This window comes from Nomascus leucogenys, chromosome 19 (assembly GCF_006542625.1).
Source record: "Nomascus leucogenys isolate Asia chromosome 19, Asia_NLE_v1, whole genome shotgun sequence".
Taxonomy (NCBI): Eukaryota; Metazoa; Chordata; class Mammalia; order Primates; family Hylobatidae; genus Nomascus; species Nomascus leucogenys.
Genome location: NC_044399.1, coordinates 26,135,764 through 26,161,573, shown reverse-complemented (window position 1 = coordinate 26,161,573; position 25,810 = coordinate 26,135,764). Strand labels below are relative to the sequence as shown.

The 25,810-nt window shown below is 50.3% G+C and overlaps 1 protein-coding gene across 1 annotated transcript in view; it reads left to right on the top strand.

Annotated features, from left to right (window-relative positions):
• The first annotated feature begins 367 nt into the window (after positions 1-367).
• Positions 368-25,810, top strand: part of CIB4 (calcium and integrin binding family member 4) — a 60,280-nt gene continuing 34,837 nt past the window's right edge. Inside the window, exons 1-3 of the mRNA XM_003270614.4 lie at positions 368-475; positions 1,171-1,205; positions 12,199-12,295. Coding sequence (XP_003270662.1) covers positions 422-475; positions 1,171-1,205; positions 12,199-12,295 — 186 coding nt within the window. The 5' untranslated portion in view covers positions 368-421. The remainder of the gene's footprint in view (positions 476-1,170; positions 1,206-12,198; positions 12,296-25,810) is intronic.

Below are 25,810 nucleotides of genomic sequence, written 5' to 3'. Positions count from 1 at the left end.
TCCTCACAACAATCCCATGATTATCATCCCAGCTTACAGATGAGGAAACTAAGACACACAGATATTGAAGAGCTTGTCCCAGGTCACAATGGGGCAGATCTGGGATTGGAGCCCAGGCACTGTGACTCCTGAGCTGACAGTGTGACTCTCAGCCCTGTCTTTGGGCTGCCTTTCTGCTTGTTGTATGGGGACTGATGTCTCTTAGCTTTGGGATTGAAAATAATTTGCTTCTTTGCTAACTCAGCAACTCAGGTGGAATGGGAATGAAAAGAGTTTGTTTCTTTGCCAACTCAGTGACTCAGGTGGAATGGGCAGAAGGTGGAATGTAGGTCACCATGGCAACCGGATCAACGAGGTGCCCCAGCTGGCAAGTCCTTGAGGCTGAGGTTCTACTGCTGGCAGACAGAAAGGTGTGGTTGGCATGGGGCAATGCTTGAGGTACCAGATGCACTGGGAGGACCTGGAAGAGTACCAGGTGGGTAGATCGGGCTGGGGATTCTGGGCAGAGGTGGGAGCTTCCTAAAGCAGGTGGAATGAATGGGAAAATTCCTTCCTGAAGCTCTAGCAGGGGTGTCTAATCTTTTGGCTTCCCTGGGCCACATTGGAAGAAGAATTGTCTTGGGCCACACATAAAATACACTAACACTAATGCTTGCTGATGAGGTAAAAAAAAAAAAATCACGAAAAAATCTGATAATGTTTTAAGAAAGTTTACAAATATGTGTTGGGCCCCCATTCAAAGCTGTGCTGGGCTGCATGTGGCCTGCAGGCCATGGGTTGGACAAGCTTGCTCTAGAGTTTACCAGGCGGAGTAGTGGTTGTCCCTGTCTTTGCTAAATCTGCATCCATGTGGCCCAGATGAGATCTCTAAGGTTGCCTCCCTCCATCGGTCTCCTGCTCCAGAGCGCAGAGTTTCACTCTTGTCTCTGATCTCCTCCCCACATCTGCGCCAATGCCCTCCTTCCCAGGGCTGTAAGAGACTGGGGGGTAAGAAAGAGCACCATTTCCTCTCCTGCTGCCACCTCAGGCATCCACCTCAACCTGGGGTTCCCCCAGCTGTGCCGCAAAAGAATGGGTGTTTCCTCCCCAGCCTCTGAATTGCGCCACTCCCCAGGGGCCACAGCAGGGATGAATGGAGTGGACACATCACTTCTCTGTGATTTGTTGCAGGCCCTGACCTTCCTGACCAGAAAGGAAATTCTGTGGTGAGTAGAGGCCCCACCCCTCTTTCCTTCTCCCCGCTCCTCCCTCTGAGCTGGATTCTTGCCCTAATACAGCCTCACTCTGGTCCCTGAGTGTGGTCCCTGCTCAGAGCCACACAGCCCTGGAGATGGGGCTGGGACACGGCAGGCAGGGATGGGAGGGCCCAGTGGCCATGATCCGCAGAGCCCCACTGGAGTCGAATGAGACATCAGGCTTTAGGCTGCTAACCCTTTACTGGGATCCAAGGTGAGGTTTCTTCAGAGGATCATGGAGCTGGACAGAACCTCTTTGGAATAATGAGGAAAACAAGGAAAGGACTTGGGGGGCTTATGTCTGAAGCCCATTTTGGCTGTTCACTGGCTGGGTAAACTTGGATGCATGACTGAAGCCCAGCCTTCCCTCCCCACCTCCTTCCCTCCCTCCCTCCCTCCCTCCCTCCCTGCCCTCTCTCCAGTGCCTGTGATGTGCTGGCCTCCTGGAGGCCCTAAGGGTGGGGTGGTGAGCAGCCCCACTCCCTGTTGTCATGCGGACCCCTGTCCAGTGGGGAAGAACCTACATTCAACGTGGAGGTGGCCAAATACCCTTCTCGTGGGGCTGTGGGGAGAGTGAATAGTGTGAGAGGTGTGTGTGTGTGTGTGTGTGTGTTTGTGTGTTTGGGCCAAGCCAGGTGCCCAACAAAACCTGTTAGATGAATAAAGGAGCTCACCAAGACACTTTCAGGGGAAGGTGGGGGAAGGTTCCCTCTCATCATCTTTGCTTGGACTAACCCTCCCCAGTAACCACATGGGAGCCACATTTCCCACTCAGCGTCTGGGGGTGGCAGGTAACAACTTTGTCACAAGCGCAAGACTCTCCAGGCACAAACGAGAATAGGGGATGGCCAGGGCGCGGGGAGCTACAGAAACCAGGGGCTGTCACCCAGTGACATTATTTCCCTTTTGAAAATAATATTCATTCACTTTTTTAAATATAGAAAAATATGACATAACTCCAAATGACCCATATCCTACTACCCATATAACCTCTATTGAAATTTTCTGAAAAGTATACATGAATAAAAATAAAATGAAATCTAAAAAAAATCTGCGAGCCTGGCTAGAAAATTCAAAATTCAAATAATAGTTCTCACTCGTAAGTGGGAGTTGAACAATGAGAACACATGGACACAGGGAGGGGAACATCACACACTGGGGCCTGTTGGGGGGTGGGGGGCTAGGGGAGGGATAGCATAAGGAGAAATATCTAATGTAGATGACAGGTTGATGGGTGCAGCAAACCACCAAGACATGTGTATACCTATGTAACAAACCTGCATGTTCTGCACATGTATCCCAGAACTTAAAGTATAATTAAAAAAAAAAAAAGAAAATTCAAATAGTGTAAAAGTTCTAAGCGAAAAGTAAATGTCTCCATTCTCTCCTCCCAGTCCTTTTCCCTCAAGGTCGCCTCTGCTCACTGTTGGTTTGTCTTACCATCTAGCCTTCCGGAAGAATTTTCCATACATAAGCCGACACGTTTATCCTCCTTTTACCCCATTCACACTGTTGCATTTATCCCTTCATACTGTTCTGTACTTTTTTTTTTTTTTTTTAAGCTTTTGGGTTTTTTTTGAGACAGAGTCTTGCTCTATCTCCCAGGCTAGAGTGCAGTGGTACAATCTTGGTTCACTGCAACCTGTGCCTCCCTGGTTTAAGTAATTCTCTTGCCTCAGCCTCCTGGGTAGCTGGGACTACAGGTGCCTGCCACGACGCCTGGCCAATTTTTGTATTTCTGTAGAGATGGGGTTTCGCCATGTTGGCCAGGCTGTTCTCAAACTCCTGACCTCCAGTGATCCTCCTACCTTGGCCTCCCAAAGTGCTGGGTTACAGGGGTGAGCCACTGCACCCGGCCTACATTTTAGAACTTCGACAGGTAAGACAATGTTGTCCTTCAAAGGAGTTGTACCAGTTTATACTCTCAGCAAGGGGGCATGGCCATGCCTGCCCCTCTTTCCACCCCAGGGGCTTCAAATGGCATTCGTGGATCCACCCCTGGGGTTCCTCCTATATGCCAGGAGGGAGCATGGGGTGGCAGATGAGAGGAGCGAGAGCAGGATGGGAAGGGTTCAGGCTCTCTCCTGAACATCGATCCTCCATTTTCATTTGTTCTGCACTGGCTTTCGGAGAAAGAGTTCCTTGGAAGTGAGCCATGCTTACAGACGCCTCCCTTCTGAACCTCCCACCCAGGCCCTGAGATGACCTCCTCCCAGATCCTGTTTCCAGCCTGTTTCCACCCCTTGGAAGGTGCCTTTCCCTGGAGAAGAGCAGTTTGGCTCCGCGTTGTGCTGGGGAGGCGGGTCCCAGTGAGTGCTGCCGGGGAAGGCTCCAGTTCACAGTTCATGGTTCATGGTTCAGTGCAAACTTCTCTAACAAGCAGTTCTCAAAGCTTTTTCTGTCCTGCCCCTTCTCTTGAGAGTGCCATTCCTGAGCATGAGGGGACTGTGCCTGCTCCTGGGTAACTCCTGCCCAGGAGGCTCCCACTCTCAAAGGCCAGCGTGCGTCAGCGCTGGGGGTGGTGGGGTTGGGGACGCCACTGCATAAGGAAGGCAGAATAGAGGGCAAAGTGTCCAACTCCTATTACTTGGACACCTTCAAATAAGACAGAGTGAGAAGCACTGGTGGGGCCGGGGACAGCAGCGCAGAAACTCTCAAATGGGAAGGTGATACCAGTGAGAGCTCTCTGCTGCTTTAAACCAAGGGGAGTCTCCAGACCCAGGAGAACACAGCCTGGGGAGCAGCTGAGAATGTGGAATAGCTGTCAAGAGCTTTGAAGAGTGGAAGAGGACCAGCGAAGGCAAGAGATGCTGAAATGTCCCAGTTCAAAATGAGACATACACCTTGACCCAGCCATTCCACTTGCATGAAGAGGACACAGGTGAAGTAAGTGCTGATTCATCCCTCCATGGAAGACTGAGCTTAGAGAGGAGAGGAAGAGCTTTCCGTTCGAACATAGAGCCATCTCCAAGGTATATTATTAAGTTAAGAAAGCAAAATTCAGGGGGCTTCCAGTTACGTGGAGAATAGAACATTTTCTTTGACTTCTGTTTCCTCTACTAAAAGGAAAGTAAAGGAATTAAAAAAAGAAGAAGAAAGAAACACATAAGTACAAAGAGAACACAAGCAATGACAGCAGATGAGAGAGGTCAACAAAAATTTTAAAAGTGCAAAGCAGATAGACCCATGACACAGACCTAGCTGAACAGAAAGTTGAAGGAATTTTGCCTGCAGGGTTTGGATGATGGAATCGAGAACCCAGAAAGGCTCAGGAACCTCCGAATGTGAGGATGCAGGACCAGGTGAAAACAGAAAGGCAGATTGAAAGTCTTATGTGATTCCTTCTCTCTCCCTCTGCAATCCTCTTGGCACCCCTGCCCTGCCCCAGCGGAAGACAGGAGCTAGCCATCTGGGGAGAGCTGGAGCCAGACAGGCCCCTGACTCAGGGCCACTAGCATGATGAAGAGCAGGGTGAGCTTCTGGTCAGCATTTTAGAGTCTCCCTGGAAGTAGAAATCGAAAGCTAAGGGACACCAGGTATTTGAGGAAAGAATAAAAAACAGCCTACATACACTAAGTCATGCCATCATGACATTTCAGACTGCCAGAGATGATGAGAAGATCCTGACTGCTTCCATAGAGAGCAAAACAGACTACAGAGAATCAGGAATCAGAATAGCTTTGGACTTCTGTTGGAAGACAGTGGCTAAACACATTCAAAATTCTAAGGAAAAATTTTCAATCTAAAAATAAGTTCTAGCTAAGCTATTAATCAAGAGTCAGGGCAGGATAACAATGCTTTTTGACATGCAAATTTAAAAAAATCATCTCTTATGGACCTTTTCTTAGGAAACTTTTGGGAGATGTGCTTCATTAAAACTAGTGAGTAAACCAAGAAAAAGGAAGACCCAGGATCGGGGAAACAAAGGCTTTCAACCTAGAGGCAAAACGAATTACAAGGAAGATAGTGAAGGGAAGCTGAAGGATGACAGCAGGACAGTCAGCCTGGAAAGCAATCAGTCCGGATTAGAATTAAGGAGTCAGGGGTTCCAGGAGTGGTGTCTCTAAGAAGACAAAATGAATCTATCTAGATACCATATTGAGAGGTACTTATTTCTGCAGAAAATTTGGAGATAAAATAAAGATAGGCACATGAAAACCAAGGCAAAAAACCGAAAGTGATTATTAACTCTGGGAAAAACAAAAAGCCTTGCAAGAAAGAAGAAGTAATCATGTTGCACTAGGGAACTCAACTTGAGCAATGTTTGAATAATGCATATACAATATATAATATTATTATAAACACTGAATATTCATTCAGGAAAATTGTTTTATATTGGGAGGTTGGGGAAAGGAAAAGAAGTATATACAGAAAGAAATAAATCCTCTTTTTTTCTACTAAGAGGTCACAAGATAATATCTATAGTGAAAACAACAGCAAAAGGCAGTATTAGCACAGCATTTAGAAGTACCATGTAAATATTAAGGAAAAACAAAGTGAAATAGCAAAATGCTTGCAAACTGCTGCCTTTGGAGAGCAGGGTTAGAGAGGTGGTGTGGGGTATGGAGTATTAGTAACTTTGATTGTAAGCTTCACAGTATCACAGTACTATTTGCATTTTTAATCTATTTAAGTGTATTACTTTGGCAAACAAGACCAGTACATACAGGCTGCTACTGCTCTTGTGAAATAAAGGGCTGTTCATACATGCACACACAGAGGAGAATATCCCTGGAAGCAGACGCACGAACTGATAATAGGTTATCTTCTTGGTGGGGCCCTGGGGAGTGGAATATGTTAGGGTTGGTGTGGGCATGCTGTCTGTAAAGTGAGGGGACAGCTGTGATGTGGATGCCCAGCTGCTCTGGCTCAGGGAGCAGAAGGCATATGATACTCAGGGAGAAAGTGGCCATCCTGGGCTACCAAGGCCAAGTTGAGCCAGACGAAGCCCTGGTCACTTTTGAATAATTTTCCACTGTGGCCTCTGACAATGCCTTGTGATTTTCCTATCAGTATCGTAGAGAAATGTGGCCCAGATGGCAGTACAGTTGGATGGACTTAGCCAGTTAAAAAAGTATTCAAGAGACCGATAGGTAGAAGTAACCTTTGCAGGGAGGCTGGCTCTGTCCAATATTTTCCCACCTTCTTATCTGTGACTTGCATAAGGACACAAAGGCTTGGTCACCAGATCTGCAGATGGCACCTCCTGGGGGCTGGTGGGGGGAGACCTCATGTGCTAGACTTGTCTTGGAGCCAGCCCCTTCCCAGTCCAGGGCTGCTTTGGTTTGGCCCTCCAAGAAGAGGTCTGTTCACTCTAAGTTTCCAGCCTGTGAGACTTTTCTTTCACATGTTTTTGATCTCAGCAAAAGCAAGGTCCCTTTCCGCCTTAGCATCGGGGCAGCGTTGTCTGACTGTTTGAATTGGTTGTCCCAGAAGAAGCCTTCTCCCGAGACGCCTCTTCTGGGCCCAGGCCCTTCTGGAGGTGACTGCAGACCCTGCAGACCCAAAGAGGGCCCATGTGGCTTCCTGGGCAAGGCACAGCCTGACTCCAGCCCAGACCTCTATGTCCCAGGCGCAGGTCAGCCTGGCTCACCCTGAGCTCTTCGGACTACTCTGCATCACCTGGGATGGTTCCTGACACTCTCTTGGGTGGGGCGGGGTCTGGTTTAGGAGCCTGAAGCTTTGCTCCCAGCCTCTGCCCAGGCTGACCTAGCCATGGGGCCTCTTTTTCTTCCTAGCACCCCTGGAGGCTCCAACACTTTGTAGACTCCATGGCCCTGTCCTGGCCATTAACGGGCACCTCAAGGCCAGCAGGTGGAGTGGTTACAGGTTTATTGCCTGGAAGCCAAAGACCTGGGTTTGAGGCTCAGCTCTGCCACTTAGTAGCTGTGCAAACAGGGGGGAGTGTCTTACCCTCCCTGAGCATCAGTTTCCATCCTTATAAAATAGTTGAGGGAAATAGAACCTAATCTCACAAGGTTGTTATTAGGACAACTAGAAGATCAAATCTGTCATTGTTAGAGCAATACCTGGCACATGGGTCAGCACCGATTATGTGGCTGCTGTTATTGTCATGGTATTATTATCCCCACTTTTTGCAAATGAGGAAATCAGCTCAAAGAAATGAAGTAATTTCCTCAAGCCCACACAGATTGCAAGTAGCAGATCAGGGAACTAAAAGCCACATTTTCAGGCTAAAGAAGGACCATCTAGAAAATATCTACTATCTGCAGACAGTACCATAGAGCAAAGGACTATTGACCCCATGGGGTGGGGGTGAAGCCAGAAAGCTGGGACTTGAGGAGTGGGAATTCGGGCTTGTCATGTTCTTGATCCCGCTGGGGCAGTAGAAATACTGAGAAGCTTGTAGAACCTGTAGGTGCCTCGGGCTGTATCCTGGCCTTGAATGAGAAGCTCAAGGGGTGGGGAGGGCAGATCCTTTTACAAACTCCCTACATGATTCTTACATGGGACCCCGTTGAGAACTACTAAGCTAGAGGGTCTCAGACGCAAGGAGGTAAATGGGATGCCAGAGAGAGGCACGAAAACCTAGAGTCATAGGATGCCTAAACTGGAGGGAGCCAGGGGGGATGCTGTGACTCTCATTTGACAGAAGGGAAACTGAGGCCCTAGAGGGGACTTGGCGAGTCCAAAGTCCCACGGAGAGTCAGTAGTGGAGTGACCTCCACCCGTCTTAGGGCCGGCCCCTGAGCCTGCAGACAGCCCCTCCTGCCTCTCTGGGCTGTGTGGAAGGCAGCCATGGCCCAGGCTGCTGGATTGCTGGCAGGCTGAATGTGTGAGTTTTTCAAATGGCTTTGACTTTTGAGTCCATTAGTGATTAATTCAGGGTTCCATTTAGAGCCAGCTGATCCATATTTGGAGGAGGAGAACATTTTGTGGCAGCCGAGATGCAGCCACGATTCATCTATGGGCAGCCTGCCCACTCTGCAGCCTGGGAAGGCACCAACTCTGGACAGGCACCCCACCAGCACCCTCCCCCAGAGGACTCTCCAGGGAGGTCGACTCGAGTCTCTCACCTGGAAGAAGGGTGGGCCCTTTAGGGGTGGGCAGCACAGCCCAAAGAACTTGGCTTAGGGTTCAGCCCTCCACTCTGTCTCTTCCCAGCTGTATAACCTTAGATAAAACACTTAAACTCTCTTAGCCTCAGTTTACCCATCTATAGAAACGATGGCCCCTCCACTTCTCCCACAGAGAGTTGGGAAAATTCAGTGAGATGATGTGCGTGAGTGCACCTGGCACAGAGCCTTTGTCATGAGAAGACGGTGGCAAGTGCCAGTGAGTTTCTTCTCTGCCCCTCAGCAGCCCCTGATGCCTTCTAGGGAACGAGCTTTGGTGTTTGTGTCTCTGGCTTTAACATTTACCATTGTGTGACCTTAGGTAGATTATTTTACCTACTTGACTTTCAGTTTCCTCATCGGTAAAAGAAACAATGGTCCGTTTCTTTCAAGATTGGCATGAAACATGCAGAATGTCCATGAGAGTGGGCTGCACAGAGCAGGCACTCCCAGTGGTGCCCGTGGCGGGGGCAGGAGCCTGAGCTCACTTGTGCGTTGCCTTAGGGATTTAAAAAAAACCAAAACATTAATTTTTGTTGAAAATTGGTCTTATTGAAAGTGGGTCTGTTCTTTATCACCTCAAGCCAGCAATTCTAACAATGACAGTGACAAAATGCTCCTTTTGGCTGGAGCCGGCCACTCCCACTGCCCTTAACCCTTTCTTTCTTTTTTTTTTTTTTTTTGAGATGGAGTCTCACTCTGTTGCCCAGGCTGGCATGCAATGGCGCAATCTCAGCTCACTGGAAACTCTACCTCTCGAGTTTAAGCGATTCTCCCGCCTCAGTCTCCGGAGTAGCTAGGATTACAGATGCGTGCCACCTTGCTGGGCTAATTTTTTATATTTTTGGTAGAAACGGGGCCAGGCTGCTCTCCAACTCCTGACCTCAAGTGATCCGCCTGCCTCAGCTTCCCAAGATGCTGGGATTACAGGCATCAGCCACTGAACCTGGCCTACCCCTCGCCCCTTGTAGGCCACTGGACACTTCATCAGTGATGGCTTTTCTTCCTCCTTGTTGACCTGTGGTGCCCAGCACCCACCCCAGTACCTTCCTGGAGAATCTCTCCCCCAACCCATTCCACACTCTGCTTTCTGCTCCCTCCCAAACATGTGCGGTCCTTAGACCCTAGTGACAGCTCAGGCCCCTTCCATGGCCAAGGCAGCAGTCATGGTGCTCTCTATGAACACCACATGCCACTCCAGCTCCCATCTGTCAGGCCCTAGCCCGGATCTGCACAATGCCACTGGAAGGAGGTTGGCTCCCCATCGGACAGAGTCAAGATATGAACCTGGGCCTGCATGCTCAGAGAGGTCCAGTAGTTTGCCTCGGGTCTCATAGCTAGAGGTAGAGAAATAGGATCCGGATAGATCTGTGAGCAACCCGGCGGGAAGCAGGTGGCACACTCAGTGGGGTCTTTGAAGGTGCTTTGCAGTGAAGGAACTGTTCAGAAGGAGGCCCAGGGAACCACCCAGGGGCCAGCCCTGACTGCCCCAGGTCTGAGGTGACAGCTGAGAGCTGGAGCTGCAGAAGCTGGCTGCTAGCCCAAGACAGCGGGAACACAGACACTGCAGAGTTGTGTGGGGCTGGAGGGAGGGGAGGATAAATCCCCACCCATCCCTCATACCTCCAGTCCTCCTGGAGCTTCCCTTAAGCCAGAAGGCAAGGGAGGTGGGAACGCTATCAGTAGAGATCAGCCTCCCAGGGCACAGAGTGCAGTGGGCACACAGAATCCCAGCATAGTTTCTTTCCACTCTCCCAGGGCTGGGATCTAAAGGATGTTTTTCTAGTCAGTGAGATGTGAAACAGTGAGTGGCTGGCGGGGTGTGAGGCCTCCACCTACCATCGTCAGGGCTCTGGGAGAGCCTCCTGCTTCCTGCTCTACCTCTGAGTCTCCACTCATAAAATCACTCTCCGAATTCTTCACCTAGTTTTTGTTGTTTTTTGAGACAGGGTCTTGCTCTGTCGCCCAGGCTGGAGTGCAGTAGTGCAATCACAGCTGGCTGCAGCTTCAATCTCCTGGGATCCGGCGATCCTCCCACTTCAGCCTCCCGAACAGCTAGACTGTAGGTGTGTGCCAGTATGCCTGGCTAATTTTCAATGTTTTTGTAGAGATGGGGTCTCCCTGTATTGCCCAGGGTGGTCTCAAACTCTTGGGCTCAAGCGATTCTCCCACCTCAGCCTCCTGAAGGGCTGGGATTACTGGTGTGAGCCACCGCACCAGGTCTTCACTTAGTTACATGTCCCTAAATTCCACCAATCAGAGTCTCATTTGAGTCAACAAACAACATGCCCTGGAATGTCAATAGGGGACTGTTAGTCACTCACTCCTGTGTACAGACTCCTTTCATGGGATTGCTGGCCTCTTAGCACTCTGAGGAGAGTAGAGGTTTGATGGCAGACAGGAGAGGAACAGGAAAGGACTAAAGGAGGGAGGGGTAATTTTGGAGCATGGAGGGGACCATGAAGAGAGGGGAGAGCAGGTCTGGGTCAGGGTGGTGGGTTCCCACTCTCACAGTCTAGGTGTGGGCTGTGCACAGCCCAGGGGCACAGGGGTACCTGGAGTATAGGAGAGAAACACAGAGAGGGGGCAGGCTGGGTGTCCCCTCTGAGGCCCCAGGTAACACAAACACTCTCACCTACCAGACACTGTGCTGACGTTTCATACACTTCCCCTCATTTAATCCTCACGAATGTGTGGGGGGAGATTTATTACCCCCACTGCAAAGAAGAGGAGACTGAGGCTCAGGTGGATTCAGAACCTTGCTCGACGCCTCAGAACTATTAAGTGGCAGAGTCAGGATTTGAACGTAGATCTGTCTGGCTCTACGTTTTTAACCAGCCTGTGGTGACCCCACCACCCACCATCCGCCATTTACACATAAACACACACACCCTTCAGCCTCCTTCACACTGAACCCCTGCCACAGCCCTCCAAGAGAGATAGCATTCTCATCCCTTATCCAGATGATGAAACTAAAGTTCAGAAATGTCAAGTGAGTTGCCCGAGGTCACACAGCCCTGCCACAGCAGTTCAGGTTGGGGGATCCAGGCCTCCTGGGCCCCAGGGCACCGCCCACTGTCTCACCCCCACTGGCTGCCTTGGTTGCTGGACCTGTAGGCGTAAGAGCTTGCTGGCGGACAGGGACCCAGGTTCAGGACAGGGTGAGAGAGACAGGGAATGAGGGCTCATCCTCTCTCAGCCTGAGGCAGAGCTCCCTCCCGCCCTCTTACTCTCAGGGGCCACATGGCCATTTCACCCTCTGCCTGTAGCTTATAAGCAAAATCCTCTTGACTGGCATGGGATCCTATAGAGAGAGACATCGCCGACAGAGATGATTAGGAAGACCGCTCAGTCCACGATCTGCTGGAACCAAGCTTGCTGTCAAGTGGCCTAGCAAGGCTGGTGGTTTGCTGGCTGCAGGCAGCTGGGTTCTAATCCCGGCTCACTCAGACCCATGAAGTGACCTCTTTTCTTGGGTTGAGGATGGAAATTGGCAGATGGCCAGAGGTGGGGACCCTGGCTTCCCCAACTTCCTTCTGGCTTCCCAATCTGTAACCGAGGGACTGGACATAAGCCCCTTCAGTTCTGACATCCTATGACGAACCCTTGTAGAGTGTGCTGCTGGCTACAGGGCATATTCGCCTAACTTTCCTCTCACCTGGCTCATCTCTGCATCCCCCTATGGTGTGCCTGACACACTGGAGGGTCCAGGGATGTTTCTAGAAGGCATATTTATTACTGCGCTTTATTATTATTGATTACTGCCTTTTCTGTGTCAGTCAACCCCAAGTCTCCTTCCTCAAAGAGACACCGCCACCCCTTGCAGCAGAGACAGGCTTGCTGGCCTCCTTTCCCCGGCCACACTGCCTTCATTCCTCTCTTCTCAGCATCCATGACACCTTCCTGAAGCTCTGCCCTCCTGGGAAGTACTACAAGGAGGCGACGCTCACCATGGACCAGGTCAGCTCCCTGCCGGCTCTGCGGGTGAGTCCAGGATGGTGGGTGGGGCGAGGGCAGCATCAGTGGGAGCTGCTGATGGGCTGATGAGTGCTGGGAGGGGTAGGGTGAGGTGGGCACTCCGTGCTGTGGGATGGTCGCCTCACTGCAAGGGGATCCTGATCCTCCAGGCAGAGGAGCACAAGGACATGGCTCCCAAACACTTCCTGCATGCATCTGGCCTCCCTCCATCCTCGCCTCGGTCCTAGAGCAGGACTGTGTGATAACTGTCACTACTTCTCAGGTGGGGCCAGGGCCAGAGGGGGCATGAGACCTGCTCCAGGCCTCACCGTGGGAGGTGGCGGCCCCAGCTGGAGGTGCTCACTGGCCCTGCTGATCAGCCTCTGAGGCCAGCCTGTGGGTCTTTAGATGAGCTTCAGCTTGCACTCCACCCCACGCTGTCTGCTCGTTCCTTACTTAACGCTCATCCCAGTGACCCCACACCAGCCAGTTTCCTCTGCTGTCTGTTGTGCCCCAAACTAGGGCAAGTGACCCTAGGCCAGGATCCCCTGTGGGACCATTAGGCCTGAGGAAGCCAGGGCGCCACCCCAGCCATCGGCCCAGTCCCTCAGCCCTTCTCTTCTCCTCAGGCTGCCTCAGTGGACTGGGGCTTTTCTAGAGGGACTGAGAATTTTCTCAGGTTCTTCTCTGAGAAGCCAGGAGGAGCAGGGCTGGGGGCCCAGAGACTGACCTCCCGACCTGCCTTCTTCCAGCTCCAGGAGTGGCTGCAGGAAAGAAGGGCATTTGCATTTCTGCTGTTGCAATCCTCTCTCCTCATCTCGCCCTCAATTCAGCCAGCGCTCTCCGGGCTGGAGGTTCCCGTTACACAGAGGGCTGGTTGAATGCTCATTCCTTCCCAGCTCCCACAACTTTTCCTGGGCTGAATCTCACCTTCCAAGCACCCAGAGCACACTCCCACCCCTGACAAACACACACCCTTGCTATGGGTGGGTCCTTGGCAAACCTTCCTTGGTCTTGATTTCCTCACCTGTAAAATGAGTAGAGCAGTGGGGGGAGGCTGGGAGTGACCATGTGCACTCTAAGACTCCTGGCCCCACAGGCAGTGCTAGCCTGAGCTGTCCCTGCTCCCCCCACCTCCCAATCCTTTAGGGACAATTATCTGAGCCTCTGTCCCTGTTATGAAGAGGCCCTGCCCTTCCCCCAGGGCAGCCTGGAAGAGCCCAGAGTCACACAATAAAGGACTCTAAAATCACTCCTGAGATTTTAATTAAAAGTTGTGCTTTGCATTGAGAGGCAATGTCACATTAACAAATCATGGCTATGTCAGGCTTCCCTATTTTTCATTCGGTTCTTGGCAGAATAATGATTTCAGTTTGTCATTGTTCAATGAGGGCCCATCTTCGTTTCTGTCTGGAATGAACTGGGCTCTGAGAGCTGTGGCCACCACTTGGAAGAGGCCTGGGGACACCAGGGAGGAGGAGGCTGGCTCCTGAGGAAGGGACATGGCGGGAGCACAGACATGTCATTCAAGCCACGGCTGCACGCCCCCTCCTAAGTGACAGGCCTATCTGTAGAGCAGACAGAGACAGAGGAAAATGCACAAAGCTGGGTCTTGAAACAGAGGCAGGAGTGGAGAAGACAAAATAATGAGAAAAGGTGAGGGGTGGGTAGGTGGGTGGGGGTAGCTGGGAGAAGCTGGGATTCTGGAGGGGAAAGAAACAGAAACCTCAGAAAGGTGAGTGAATCGGAGACTGTGGCTGTGACAGAAACAAAATGGGGAGGCTGTCTTCCTGGCACCCCCCACTTCCTGGCCTCACTCCACACAGTCACACCCCACATGTACACACCCATGGGTTCCACCACACATGGGTGGGACTTCTCTCAGACCCAGGCCATCCACTAAGGAACCTGGGGCCAGGGCCAGCCAGAGAGGCAGGGCTGATGGGAAGCTTCTGCCCTCCCCTGGGTGGGGGCAGGGTCACTGGTCAGTCCCAGACTCTCTGAATGCTAAGACTGGAAAGAAACTTAGAGACCACCCAGTCTAGTTACTGTCAAATGCTCCTCACCCTGATTTTATTCATGGGGAAACTGAGGTCCCAAGAGGGAAACAACTTCTAAGGGGCCACATGATGGAAGAGTCTGGACTAGTCCCTGCTCTGGGGGAGTCAGCCTGAACTCTGACCCAGGCAGGACCCCCTATTCTAATCAGGGCTTGGCTGAGCAGTGACCATGTGCCTGGGTCTTCCAGATGCCACAGAGGGGCCAAGGGGAGCCGAACTGGAGGGGTGGCATAGAGGGTGTTGGTGACCCATGGCCTCAACACATCCTTCTCCAGCAGTAGCCTTGTCTCAGCAAGGCCTGGAGTCTCTGTTTGGCCCCCAGAGGAGTAAGCACTGGACTAAGATCAGGAGAGCTGAGTCTGGGCCTGGAGCTATCACACTCTGTGCATGTTACATCCCCCTATCTATAAACCAATATGAACACCTTGTGCTGGGTGAGGGACCCGGTGGAGGTGAGCCATTGTCCTCTGCACTCTCTTTTATGCTTCCCCTGTTCCTCTCTTCCATGTCATGGGTGAGGAGCCTGTTGGGGTTAGGGGTGGGGAGCAGCAAGGCTTGAGAAGTCCTGGGATGGGGCAGGTGGGGAGAGGCCTGCTCTTCCCAGCAGATAGGCTAGGTGCGCAGGCCGGGGCTGGGATGCTTCGCCTTTTCTGGAGTCTCAGACCCCCTCTTCCCCCAGAACTTGCTCACTGGAGAGCAGCTGGGAGGTGGGGTCTTGGCCACATGACTTTAATTTTACTTTTCTGATTTAATCTTAAATGGTCATGAATCTTAAATGGTCATAATATTCTATTATACAAATAAGAGCCAGCTCATTGTAGAAAAACTAGAGAACACAGAAAAACAAAAATAAGATAAAAATAATATATTAGTCTACCTCAAGGGATGACTGCCACAATCATTTTGGCTTATTTCCTTCCAGACTTTTTTCTATGCAGACATATACATGTTGATTGGGATCCCATTGATTTTTTTTTTTTTTTTTTTTGTATGTTGCTTTTTTTTTCTACTTGGGTTTCTTTCTTGCTTTTCCAACTGGTCTCCAACAGCCAGAACCATCTTGTGAACTGAAGACCCCGAGCCATTGCCCCACCTAGAGAACTAGGGATAGGGCACCAGGCCAGGCATGAAAGAACTAGGTTTGGATTCACTTGCTAGCCACATGATCTTGGGCAAGTGACATCACAAGAGGAATGATTGGAGTGGGGAGAAGCAAAGGGGCAAATAGACTTCAGCTAACTATACTACAAGGCTACAGTAACCAAAACAGCATGGTACAGGTACAAAAACAGACATGTAGACTAATGGAACAGAATAAAGAACCCAGAAATAAGGCCACACACCTACAACCATCTGATCTTTGACACACGACAAAAACGAGCAATGGGGAAAGAATTCCCTATTCAGTAAATGATGCTGGGAGAACTGGCTAGCCATATGCAGAAAATTGAAACCAGATCCCTTCCTTATACCTTATACAAAAATTAACTCAAGATGGATTAAAGATTTAAATGTGAAACCCCAAACCTTAAAAACCCTAGAAGAAAATCTAGTCAATGTCGTTCAGGGCATAGGCATGGGCAGAGATTTCATAATGAAATTGCCAAAAGCAATTGCAACAAAAGCAAAAATTGACAAATGGGATCTAATTAAACTAAAGAGCTTCTGCACAGCAAACAAAACGGTTTGTGCAAGTCGGGGTGGGAAGCGGTGGGGGGGTGGAGCCTGTTTTCCGCAGGTGGGTGCAGTGGCTCACGCCTGTAATCCCACACTTTGGGACACCCAGGCGGGCGGATAACCTGAGGTCGGGAGATCGAGACCGGCCTGATTAACATGGAGAAACCCCGTCTCTACTAAAAATACAAAATTAGCCGGGCATGGTGGCACATGCCTGTAATCCCAGCTACTTGGGAGGCGGAGGCAGGAGAATTGCTTGAACCCAGAAGGCAGAGGTTGCGGTGAGCCGAGATCACGCCATTGCACTCCAGCCTGGGCAACAAGAGTGAAACTCTGACTCAAAAAAAAAAAAAAAAAAAAGAAGGCTGTCCTTAGAAAAGGGAAGGCCTTGCTCTAGGTGGTCCCAGACATAGGTCCAGGTATAAGCACATGCAGGTTTCTCCACAATACAAGTAAACACTCCCTAACTGCCAGCACTATGCACAGAGGGAATGCGCTCTCTGTCACGGAGGGGTGTTCTAGCATCCTTAGGTCTCAAAAAGAGATTGGACCGATGCTCTGGTGCCCTCCTCACTCTCTGAGTCTGTGGTTCTGGCCCTAGGACTTGATCTTATTCTCTTTTGTGGTGTGCCATCTACCACAGTATGTCCCAGACTTACAAAAAAATTTGTGGATATACAGTAGGTGTATATATTTATGGGGTACATGAGATGTTGTGATGCAATGTGAAATAAACACATCATGGAGAATGGGGCATCCATCCCCTCAAGCATTTATCCTTTGAGTTACAAATAATCCAATTACCCTCTAAGTTATTTCCAAATATACAATTATTATTGACTATAATACCTATATAAAATATATAAATATATAAATATATATATATATAGACCATAATACCCTGTTGTGCTATCCAATAGTAGGTCTTATTCATTTTTTCTATTTTTTTTGGTACCCATTAACCATCCCTGCCTGCCCCACCCCCCACCCTCCCACTAGCCTTCCCAGCCTGGTCCCAGACTTTTTATTCAAAAACAAAATCTTTTTTTGAGGCGGGACTAGAGATGCCAACTTTCAGTTTTGCCAAGTAAGGACATTAAAAAAAAAATATGTCATCCACTGTCAGTGACCATCATTTTATTTTAAAGAAATACTAATTTTAAAACAAAAATGTAAGAAGCCTTGAGTGTTTTCAGACACACCCCTTTTTGTCTGTACTGTTCTCCGTTTGTCACCGGTTGTCAAGAACTTTGTCACTGACTCATCCCTAGTGCTCAGACCAGCTTTTGGAGACCTAGAGCGAGGACTAAAGATTCTTTCTGTGTCTTTCAGATTCTGGACAAAGCAGAAGCCTTGCTTCCCAAAATGAGCAAGGAGAGGCTTGCTGGGAGGTGGGGGCCCGGGTGTGCCTGCGTCCTCTGTGGCCGCAAGGACGGGAGCTGCGTGACTCACACTGCCCAGAACACGTCTCTGGAATAGGCTTTGAGAACTGGGCCCCAGGGAGCTCTGGGTACTGATATAACTTGGCTCAGGGGCTTGAGTGGTCTGGGAAGAAAGCTCTGTTTTCTTAACTTGGGTTCACTCGCGGAAAAAGCGGGCTTGGGAATATTGGGAAGGGTCTGCCCATTAGCGGAGAACAAGGCGAGAGAACATCCTGGGTAGCAGGAAAAGCCTGCTGACCGAAATGTCCTGCACGGGGACAGGACACAGTGCCCCCTTTCCACTCAGCAATGTCTGTTTTCTTTTTGTCTGATGTATTTGGTGTATTTAAAAGTGTATTAGCTCAGTGTTTCTGTTCTTGTAAATAATTATCTTGCTTTCTGTAAACACAGATGAGTGTGGCATGGTGTGACTTGGGTTTCTAGTTTCCGAGCCCAGAGCTGTATTTGCATCCACCGGGGACGGCTGGAAACAGGGCCTGAAGGAAGATCACAGGGCCTTGGAGCAGGTGGGGTGGAGTCCTGCACACTGGCGGGGCCACCTCACCCCCCTGGCCTCTTCCCTCCTCCTGCTCCAGGCTTCCTGCAGGCAGATGGTCTTCGCATAGACCCGCCCCTACTATACTTTATCCCATCTGTCACAGCGCAGAGAGGTTTGGAAACCTGCCCAAGGTGTAGGGAGGTGTGGTCAGGATGGCCCCTAAGGTTTCAACTCCATCTCGGTTTCTATCTATCTCCCAAAGTTTTCCGAGCCTTTCTGAGCCCTGCTTAGAGCTAGTGCCTATCTGCTTAGAATAGCTTGCAAAGAACTCACTCCCAAGGCTGAAAGCGATGAAAAGTCCCGAAATTTACTCAGCCTTTCAAGAAATCCTAAAAGTAGGTGGGGTGGGAATGGTATTGTATTTTTAAAAATTTAATATTTATTTTATTTTATTATTTATTTATTTATTTTGAGACAGGGTCTCACTCTGTTGCCCAGGCTAGCGTGCAGTGGTGTGAACACGGCTCCCTGCAGCCTCAATCTCCAGGGCTAAAGCGATCCTCCCACCTCAGCCTTCCGAGTAGCTGGAACCACAGGCATGTACCACCACACCCAGCTAATTTTTGTGTTTTTCATAGAGATGGAGTCTTGTCATGTTGTCTGGTTGGTCTTGAATGCCTGGGTTTAAGCAATTCTCCTGCCTCAGCCTCCCAAAGTGCTGGGATTAGAGGCATGAGCCTTAATCCTAGGCTTAGTACCTAGCCTTAATTTTTATTCTAATTTAAAAAATTTCTTTTTTAGTTTTTATCATTTATTTATTTATTCTTATTTATTTTTTTGAGACGGACTCTCACTCTATCACCCACGTTGGAGTGCAGAAGCACCATCTCAGCTCACTGCAACCTCTGCCTCCCAGGTTCAAGCAATTCTCCTGCCTCAGCCTCCTGAGTAGCTGGGATTACAGGTGCGTGCTGCCATGCTTGGCTAATTTTTGTATTTTTAGTAGAGATAGGGTTTCCCCATGTTGGCCAGGCTGGTCTTGAACTCCTGACCTCAAGCGATCTGCCCACCTCGGCCTCCCAAAGTGCTGGGATTACAGGTGTGAGCCACCTTGCCTGGCCTTTTTTTTTGTTTTTAAATCAAAATTATTCATGTGTGCCAGGAGTTAAGTTGCCCTATGAGGGTTGCCACATTTCCCCTTCTCAAAGGCAACTATTTTCAGCTCTTGGCTGATTCTTTCCTTATTTGCCTCCATATCTTTAAAGAGCACCTTGTATTACCCCTTCTTGATAGTTCAGCCTTTGACTTCCTCTAAGAAGAGCTAAAGCTCTTCCCCTCCCCGACACCCATCCTATTCCTCCCTCCTTGTTCCCCTGCCCTCCCAATATAGTTATATGATAGTTTGGGGGAGATCAATATTCAATGTTTTGTATTATTATTATTTATTATTATTATTTTTTGAGATGGAGTCTTGCTCTGTCGCCCAGGCTGGAGCACAGTGATGCGATCTCGGCTCACTGCAACCTCTGTCTCTTGGGTTCAAGCAATTCTCCTACCTCAGCCTCCCGAGTAGCTGGGATTACAGGTGCCCACCACCATGCCCAGCTAATTTTTGCATTTTTAGCAGAGACAGGGTTTCACCATGTAGGCCAGGCTGGTCTCGAACTCCTGACCTCAGGCGATCCACCCACCTCGGCCTCCCAAAGTGCTGGGATTACAGGCATAAGCCACCGCACCTGGCCTCAATGTTTTGTATTATTATGACTGCATACACTGTTCAGAGCTGAGTCATGAAACAAGCTGTAGTTACTTTCCCTTTCTGTGTAGTTTTGTTGATTTTTCCTGGATGTCATCAGGGTTTTTGCTTAGTTGTCTATGTACTTTTCATTGAATTGACACCAAACCTCTGCCAATCTTCTAAGTCTTCTCCAGAGGCATTTAGAAGTGAGAAGTTTCCTGTACATTTCATTTTCCTAGCAAAATTTCTCTTGGAGCCTTCTAACATTCTCTAACCAGGACTGGGTTGCCCTCTGAGCCTGGTACACGTTATCACCTTCGGATCTCCTTTTATGACCATCTCAGATTCTTCTCACCACTCTCTTGGTTCTTACATTTTCTGTTTTCATGTCTCTCCATTTACTCCCCTTTTTTTGGTGGAGCACATCCTCTGGTAGCTTTCTGATAAAGGGTGCATGGAGGTAAATGTTTTTACAACTTACATATCTGAAAATGTCTTTTTCTCCTCTCATACTTGACTGATAATTTACCTATTTATTTATTTTTGGTAGAGATGGGGTCCCACTATGTTGCCTAGGCTGGTCTTGAACTCCTGGGGTTAAGTGATTCTCCCGCCTCAGCCTCCCAAAGTGCTGGGATAACAGGTGCATGCCACCGAACCTGGCCTTTGACTGAGAGTTTAGATGGGATTGTAGGTTGGATATCATTTTTCTTTAGAATTTGGAAAGCATCACTTAATTGCATTTTAGCTTTCACCGTTGTTATTGAGAGGTCCAAAGCCTTTCTGTTTCCTGATCTTTTTTCATTCCCTGTTTTTTTTTTTTTTTTTTCCTGGAAACTTGTAGACTCTTCTCTTTTATTTGACTACTGTGATATTCCCAACAATAATTTTTGGCACGAGTCCTTTCCCCTGTGTGTGAGGCACGCACAGTCTGGAAACTCATGTCCTTCAGCTCTGGGGCCTTTCCTTTAATTATTTCATTGATAGCTTTCTCCCTTCTGTTTTCTTTGTCCTTTCTTTCTGGAGCTTTAATATTCTGATGCTGTACATCCTAGATTGGTCCTTTATTCTCTCTCTTTTCTCTCCTACTTTTCATCTTTGCCTTTTTGCTCTTCTTTCTGGGAGATTTCCTCCACTTTATCTTCAACTCTAATTGGGTTTTTCACTTCTACCATCATGCGTTTAGTTTCCAAGAGCTCATTTTTGTTCTCTGGTCTTTCTCATTTTTGTAGTGTCCTCTCCTTTTTCCTTCAAGGTGCTTTTCTCACTTGTTTGTTTGGGTCCTCAGCTTGCACGTCAGAGGCCTTCCTCAGATATCTGGTCATCAAGGGCTCATGATGACGAATGAAGGGTGGTTGCTAAAAAGCTGTTTTAAAGCTGAAGTCCCTAGGTGGGATTTATCAACTGGGAGCTTCACTGAAGGGCGATCTGAGGGGTCATTTTGAGGACTCCATAGAAAAATGGGGAATAAAATTCTGCCTGCTAGCGTCCTAGAGCCACGTTAGGAAAGAGGGCTGGTGAGGTCTCAGAGTTCAGCACCTGTATGTTTATTCACTTCCCAGTTCTCAACCGTGTCTGACGTCCCCCGTGGAGAAAGCCTCTGCTATACTCTCCCCAGAGAACAACCTCCTGTCTTTTGCAGTGGCTGGGGATGGGCAGTCACCCCGTGGTGCTGAGTAGCGGGTGGGGTGGGGGTGGGGCGTCTAGAACTCCAACTGCTTTAAACACTTGCAATTGACCTTCCTTTCAGCCGGCCTCTATTTCCAGCACTACCAGGAATTTCCAGTCGCAGAGTCTGTAGGGGATTCCGGGATGTAGATCAGGGTAGTGTTGCCTTCCCTGCTGTGGGCTAGAGTCCTGCTTCCTCAGTTGCAGAGTCTGTAGGGGATTCCGGGATATAGATCGGGGTGGTGTCACCTTCCCTGCTGTGGGCTTTGGGTCCTGCTTCCTCGAGGCTGCTGGGTTACTTCCCACTTGCTTGTCTGTTTCCCGTGTATGTCACTGTGAACCTGCTGTTGTTTCCCTGTCAGGTCTCTATGTTTTTGTGGGTCATGCCTCTAAGAAACCCCTTTGCTTTCATTTTGGCAGGTGTCAGGAGGGAGTGAGGTTTGATGCAAGGGATCTTTCACCCTGTCGTTTTATCCAGGAATCACACCTGCCTTTCCGATGGGCAGTAAAACATTACAGAAATCCCCTCCTCATCGTTGCCCTTGTAGAATCTTCCACACACATAGCAGCTGCCCCCACAACTTTCCTTTTCCACTCTCCATTCCCAAACTCCCAAGTGCCCCATGAGGCTAGTGTCCTCAGAGCCTGGTCCTGGACTGCCCTCCTTCTGGTCCCCACGCTGGGACGCCCGGCAGCCAGGCACCTCCAGAGCGTCCCTCACCCCCCGGGGAGGGCCCTGTGAGGAGACTCCTGGGAAATGTCACTCCTCTTCCCTTTGATTTCATCCCCAGAGGGAAAAGACCATGGATAAGAGACGTTTTTGTGGAGAATGCCTGGTGAATAGAGGCTCCCACGCCTGGAGAAGGCGTAACCCCATAAGAAGTTACTATGCGTTTACTGCGGGTTGTGCACTGAGTTCGGTCATGGGGGCTGATGGGGCCTCTTCTCAGGGAATTCTGGGTAAAGAACAGGAGACTCACCAGCCAGGGGGCTTCACAGAGCTCAGATTCTTGACCCAAGTGCCCAAAGTGCCCAAAGCTGGGGCCCAGATGGTCTCATCCAGGCTACCAGTAGGCACAGTCCCTCCTAGAGAGGCCGGTGGGAGATGCCTTGGTCATGCCCGCCAGCATCTCCTTCCCACTTCTTAGGAGCTGAGTGGCTTCCTGGGCAGCCATGCAAGTCTTGGCACAACTTCCCCTTCCATGAAGACCCAGGAAGGACCTCGCCAGTGCTGCCCTGCGGCCAGGCCAGGACCAGACCCTTGGAGTACCCACATGTTGACTCTTCCCCAGCCCCTGGCCTGACTGGACCCCCAGGCCCAAGGCAGGCTTGGCTTTCTGGCCCAATGAAAACTTTGCCATTAAAAATGACAGTCTTGACTGGGTGCGGTGGCCCATGCCTGCAATCCCAGTACTTTAGAAGGTCGGGGTGGGAGGATTACTTGAGCCCAGGAGTTCAAGACCAGCCTGGTCTTGATCTCACTATGTTGAGATCTCACTATAGTGAGATCCTTTCTCTACAAAAAGTAAAAAATTAGTCAGGCATGGTGGTGTGCACCTGTAGCCTCAGCTGCTCAGAAGGCTGAGGTGGGAGGATGGCTTGAGGCCGGGAGGTTGGTGCTGCAGTGAGCCATGATGGCACCATTGCCCTCCAGCCTGGGTGACAGAGTGAGATTCTGTCTGAAAGAAAAGGAAAGACAGTCCTGCTTCCTCTTGCAGAGACCTGGGCTGGAGGGGTCTCAAAGGCTGTTTGGTTTTTGAGCCTCTTTTCCTCTGGATATTGCACATGTGGAGGGCGTTAGAATCTGCCTGTCCACCTGAGACGAGGTCGGGGTGGAGGGAGGCAGGGCCTGGACTCCAGGGATCTTCTTGGTGCATTTTTTTGATCAGTTTTTTCAGAGCTGTGTCATGGCCACCACCTCACCACACTTTCCAAGCGTGAGCCAGCCTTCATAGATGGAGAAACTGAGGCCCATGGGTGGGATGCAACCTATACTCGGTAACAGGGCCAGTCAGAGGGTGAGCCAAGGTTCCAACCCAGGCTTCCCTCCCCAGCCTAGGCCGTTCCACACTCCATGTTCTGATTTTCTACCGTGTCCAGAGGAAACTCCGTGTCTGAGGTTTGGTCCATTGATGAGGAGCTGCCTGACCTCCTGGCTGTCACAAACTCAGGGCAGCCCTCCGGGAACGCTACACTCAGCCAGAGGGCAGAGGATTGAGCAGGAGGAAGGCAGCCGCAGGGGGGTCTTTGATCATCCTCAACCCAGGCAGGGACAGCTGGACCCGGTGATAATCCTCCTCCTGTATTTAGGCCACTGCCCTGAGCCCCTACCTCACCCTCAGATAGTCTCCCTGGCTTGTTAATGAAAAGCAGCAGATTGGATGAGTATGGCAATTCCACTCTCCAGCCCCAAATGTTCTCTGCCCTAGTCACCACTTCATGGTTGCAAGCACTTTCACAGTCTACCTAGTTTGATCCTCATAGCAGCTCTGTAAGATGCAGTGGTATCTCCCCATTCTACAGACGAGGAAACTGAGGCTCTGAGAAGCTAAAAGCCCTACCCAAGGCCACACAATTGCCCAGTGACTGTCCTGCCAACCCGCCTTCATCCAGCTCCAGAAGTGGCTACAGGAAATAAAGGCGTTTGCATTTTTGCTCTTGGCAACTTCTCTCTCCTCACCTCGCCCTCAATTTAGCCAACCCTCCCTGAGCTAGAGGCTCCTGTTACACAGAGGGCTGGCTGAATGCTCATTCCCTCCCAGTTTCCCCAACTGTTCCTGGGCTGAATCCCACCTCCTACATGCCCAGGACACAATCATGCCCACCCACCCACATGCACGTGCGCGCGTGCACAGACACACACACGCATTCCATGCCCTTGCTGTGGGTAAGTTTTTGACAAACCACTTCCCTTGTCTCAGATTCCTCACCTGTAAAAAGGGTAGAGCAGTGGGGGAGGCTGGGAGTGACCATGTGTGCTCTAAGACTCCTGACCCCTCACAGGCAGTGCTTGCCTGAGCTGTCCCTGCTCCCCTCACCTTCCAGTCCTTTAGAGGCAATCATTTGAGCCTTTGTCCTTGTTATGAAGAGGCCCTGCCCTTCTCCCAAGACTTCTGTTTGCTCTTCTGCATATCTCTTCATCTTCTGGGGAAGATAAAAGTCAAGGTCACCATGCAGGTGACACGTGTGTGTGCCTGTGTGGATATACACGTGTGCATACGTCTAATGTATGTACATGTGTGTGGCAGGAGGAGGAAGGAGGATGGGAAGGAGCTGGTGGCCGGGGTGGTTGATGGCTGAGATGGAATAGCTTTTCTCATACACATCTGGGACGCCCTGTGGAGTGTGTGTCTTGGGTGTTAGGGTAGCCTGGGCTTAGGTCCAGCTCCTGACATCAGGGCCCCTTCAGCTCCCAGCACCCAGCTTCTCGGGCAGGCCTGGGAATTGTCTGATTCCCAAGTCCCCAAGCCAGGCCCCACCCTTAGTGCCCAGACGCCCCAGTGGGACAAATCTTCCACTGAGAAAGGACAGAGAGAACAAAGGGCCCAGCCCGGCCTCCCAGGCTCCCACCACAAGGCTCCACCTCGCAGGGCCTGAGGTCACCAAGCCTTTCATCCCACTGGGGAGATGCACACTGGCTCTGTGAGCACCCTAGGAGCTGGCGACCTCCACTCTTCGCTCACCCAGGGCTGCAGGCACGGCCACCATGCTGCATTCAGCTGACTTCAGGCCAGCTGGCTGCCCCATCTGGCCCCCAGGAAGTCCTGAGATCTGGGCTGTGCCCAGCATGGTGTGGCATGTCACACATGCATCATCTCACTTACTCCTCAAGGTAACTGTTTGAGGAGGGAGTTGTTCACCTCATTTACAGCTGGGCCGCAGAGGCCCACAGGGGTTAAGCAGCCCAGCCACCACAGTCACATGGCTGATGGAAATCGGCAGCCTTGCTCTCCAGTGCTCACCCCCCACCGCCCCCCAGCGCTGGTGGGAGGGTCCCGACGCCTGATGCCAGTCGGAGCTGGGAGGGTAACTTGGCAGCTGGCTCACACCCTGCATTTTCAAGCATCATTAGATCTTTTTCTGACAACTTCATCAGTTAGCAGGGCTCAGAATTGGCAAAAATCCTTATTTAGACATTCAGCCAAAGAATTAAGAAGTGGTTTGTTTCAGAAAAAGCTCAGTGATGTAGGAGGCAGTCTCTGTTCTGGGTCGAGCAGGCAGCAGTGGAGGGATGGGCTCTGGCCCCCTGCCTCGGCCTTGCCGCTGCCACCTGGCGGTCTTGGGCTCGGCACCACCCTTCTCAGGGCCTCAGTGTCTTCATCTTCCAAATGGGTGTGATAGCACCTCCCACAGGTGAGGAAGGTAGCGAGGAAAGCCTGGGAAGTTGAGGAAGAGCTCAGGGCTCTAGTTTTAGCTTTCCCATCTGCTGGCTGTGTGGCCTGGGGCCAGTTCCTTCCTCTTCCTGGGCCTCAACTTTCT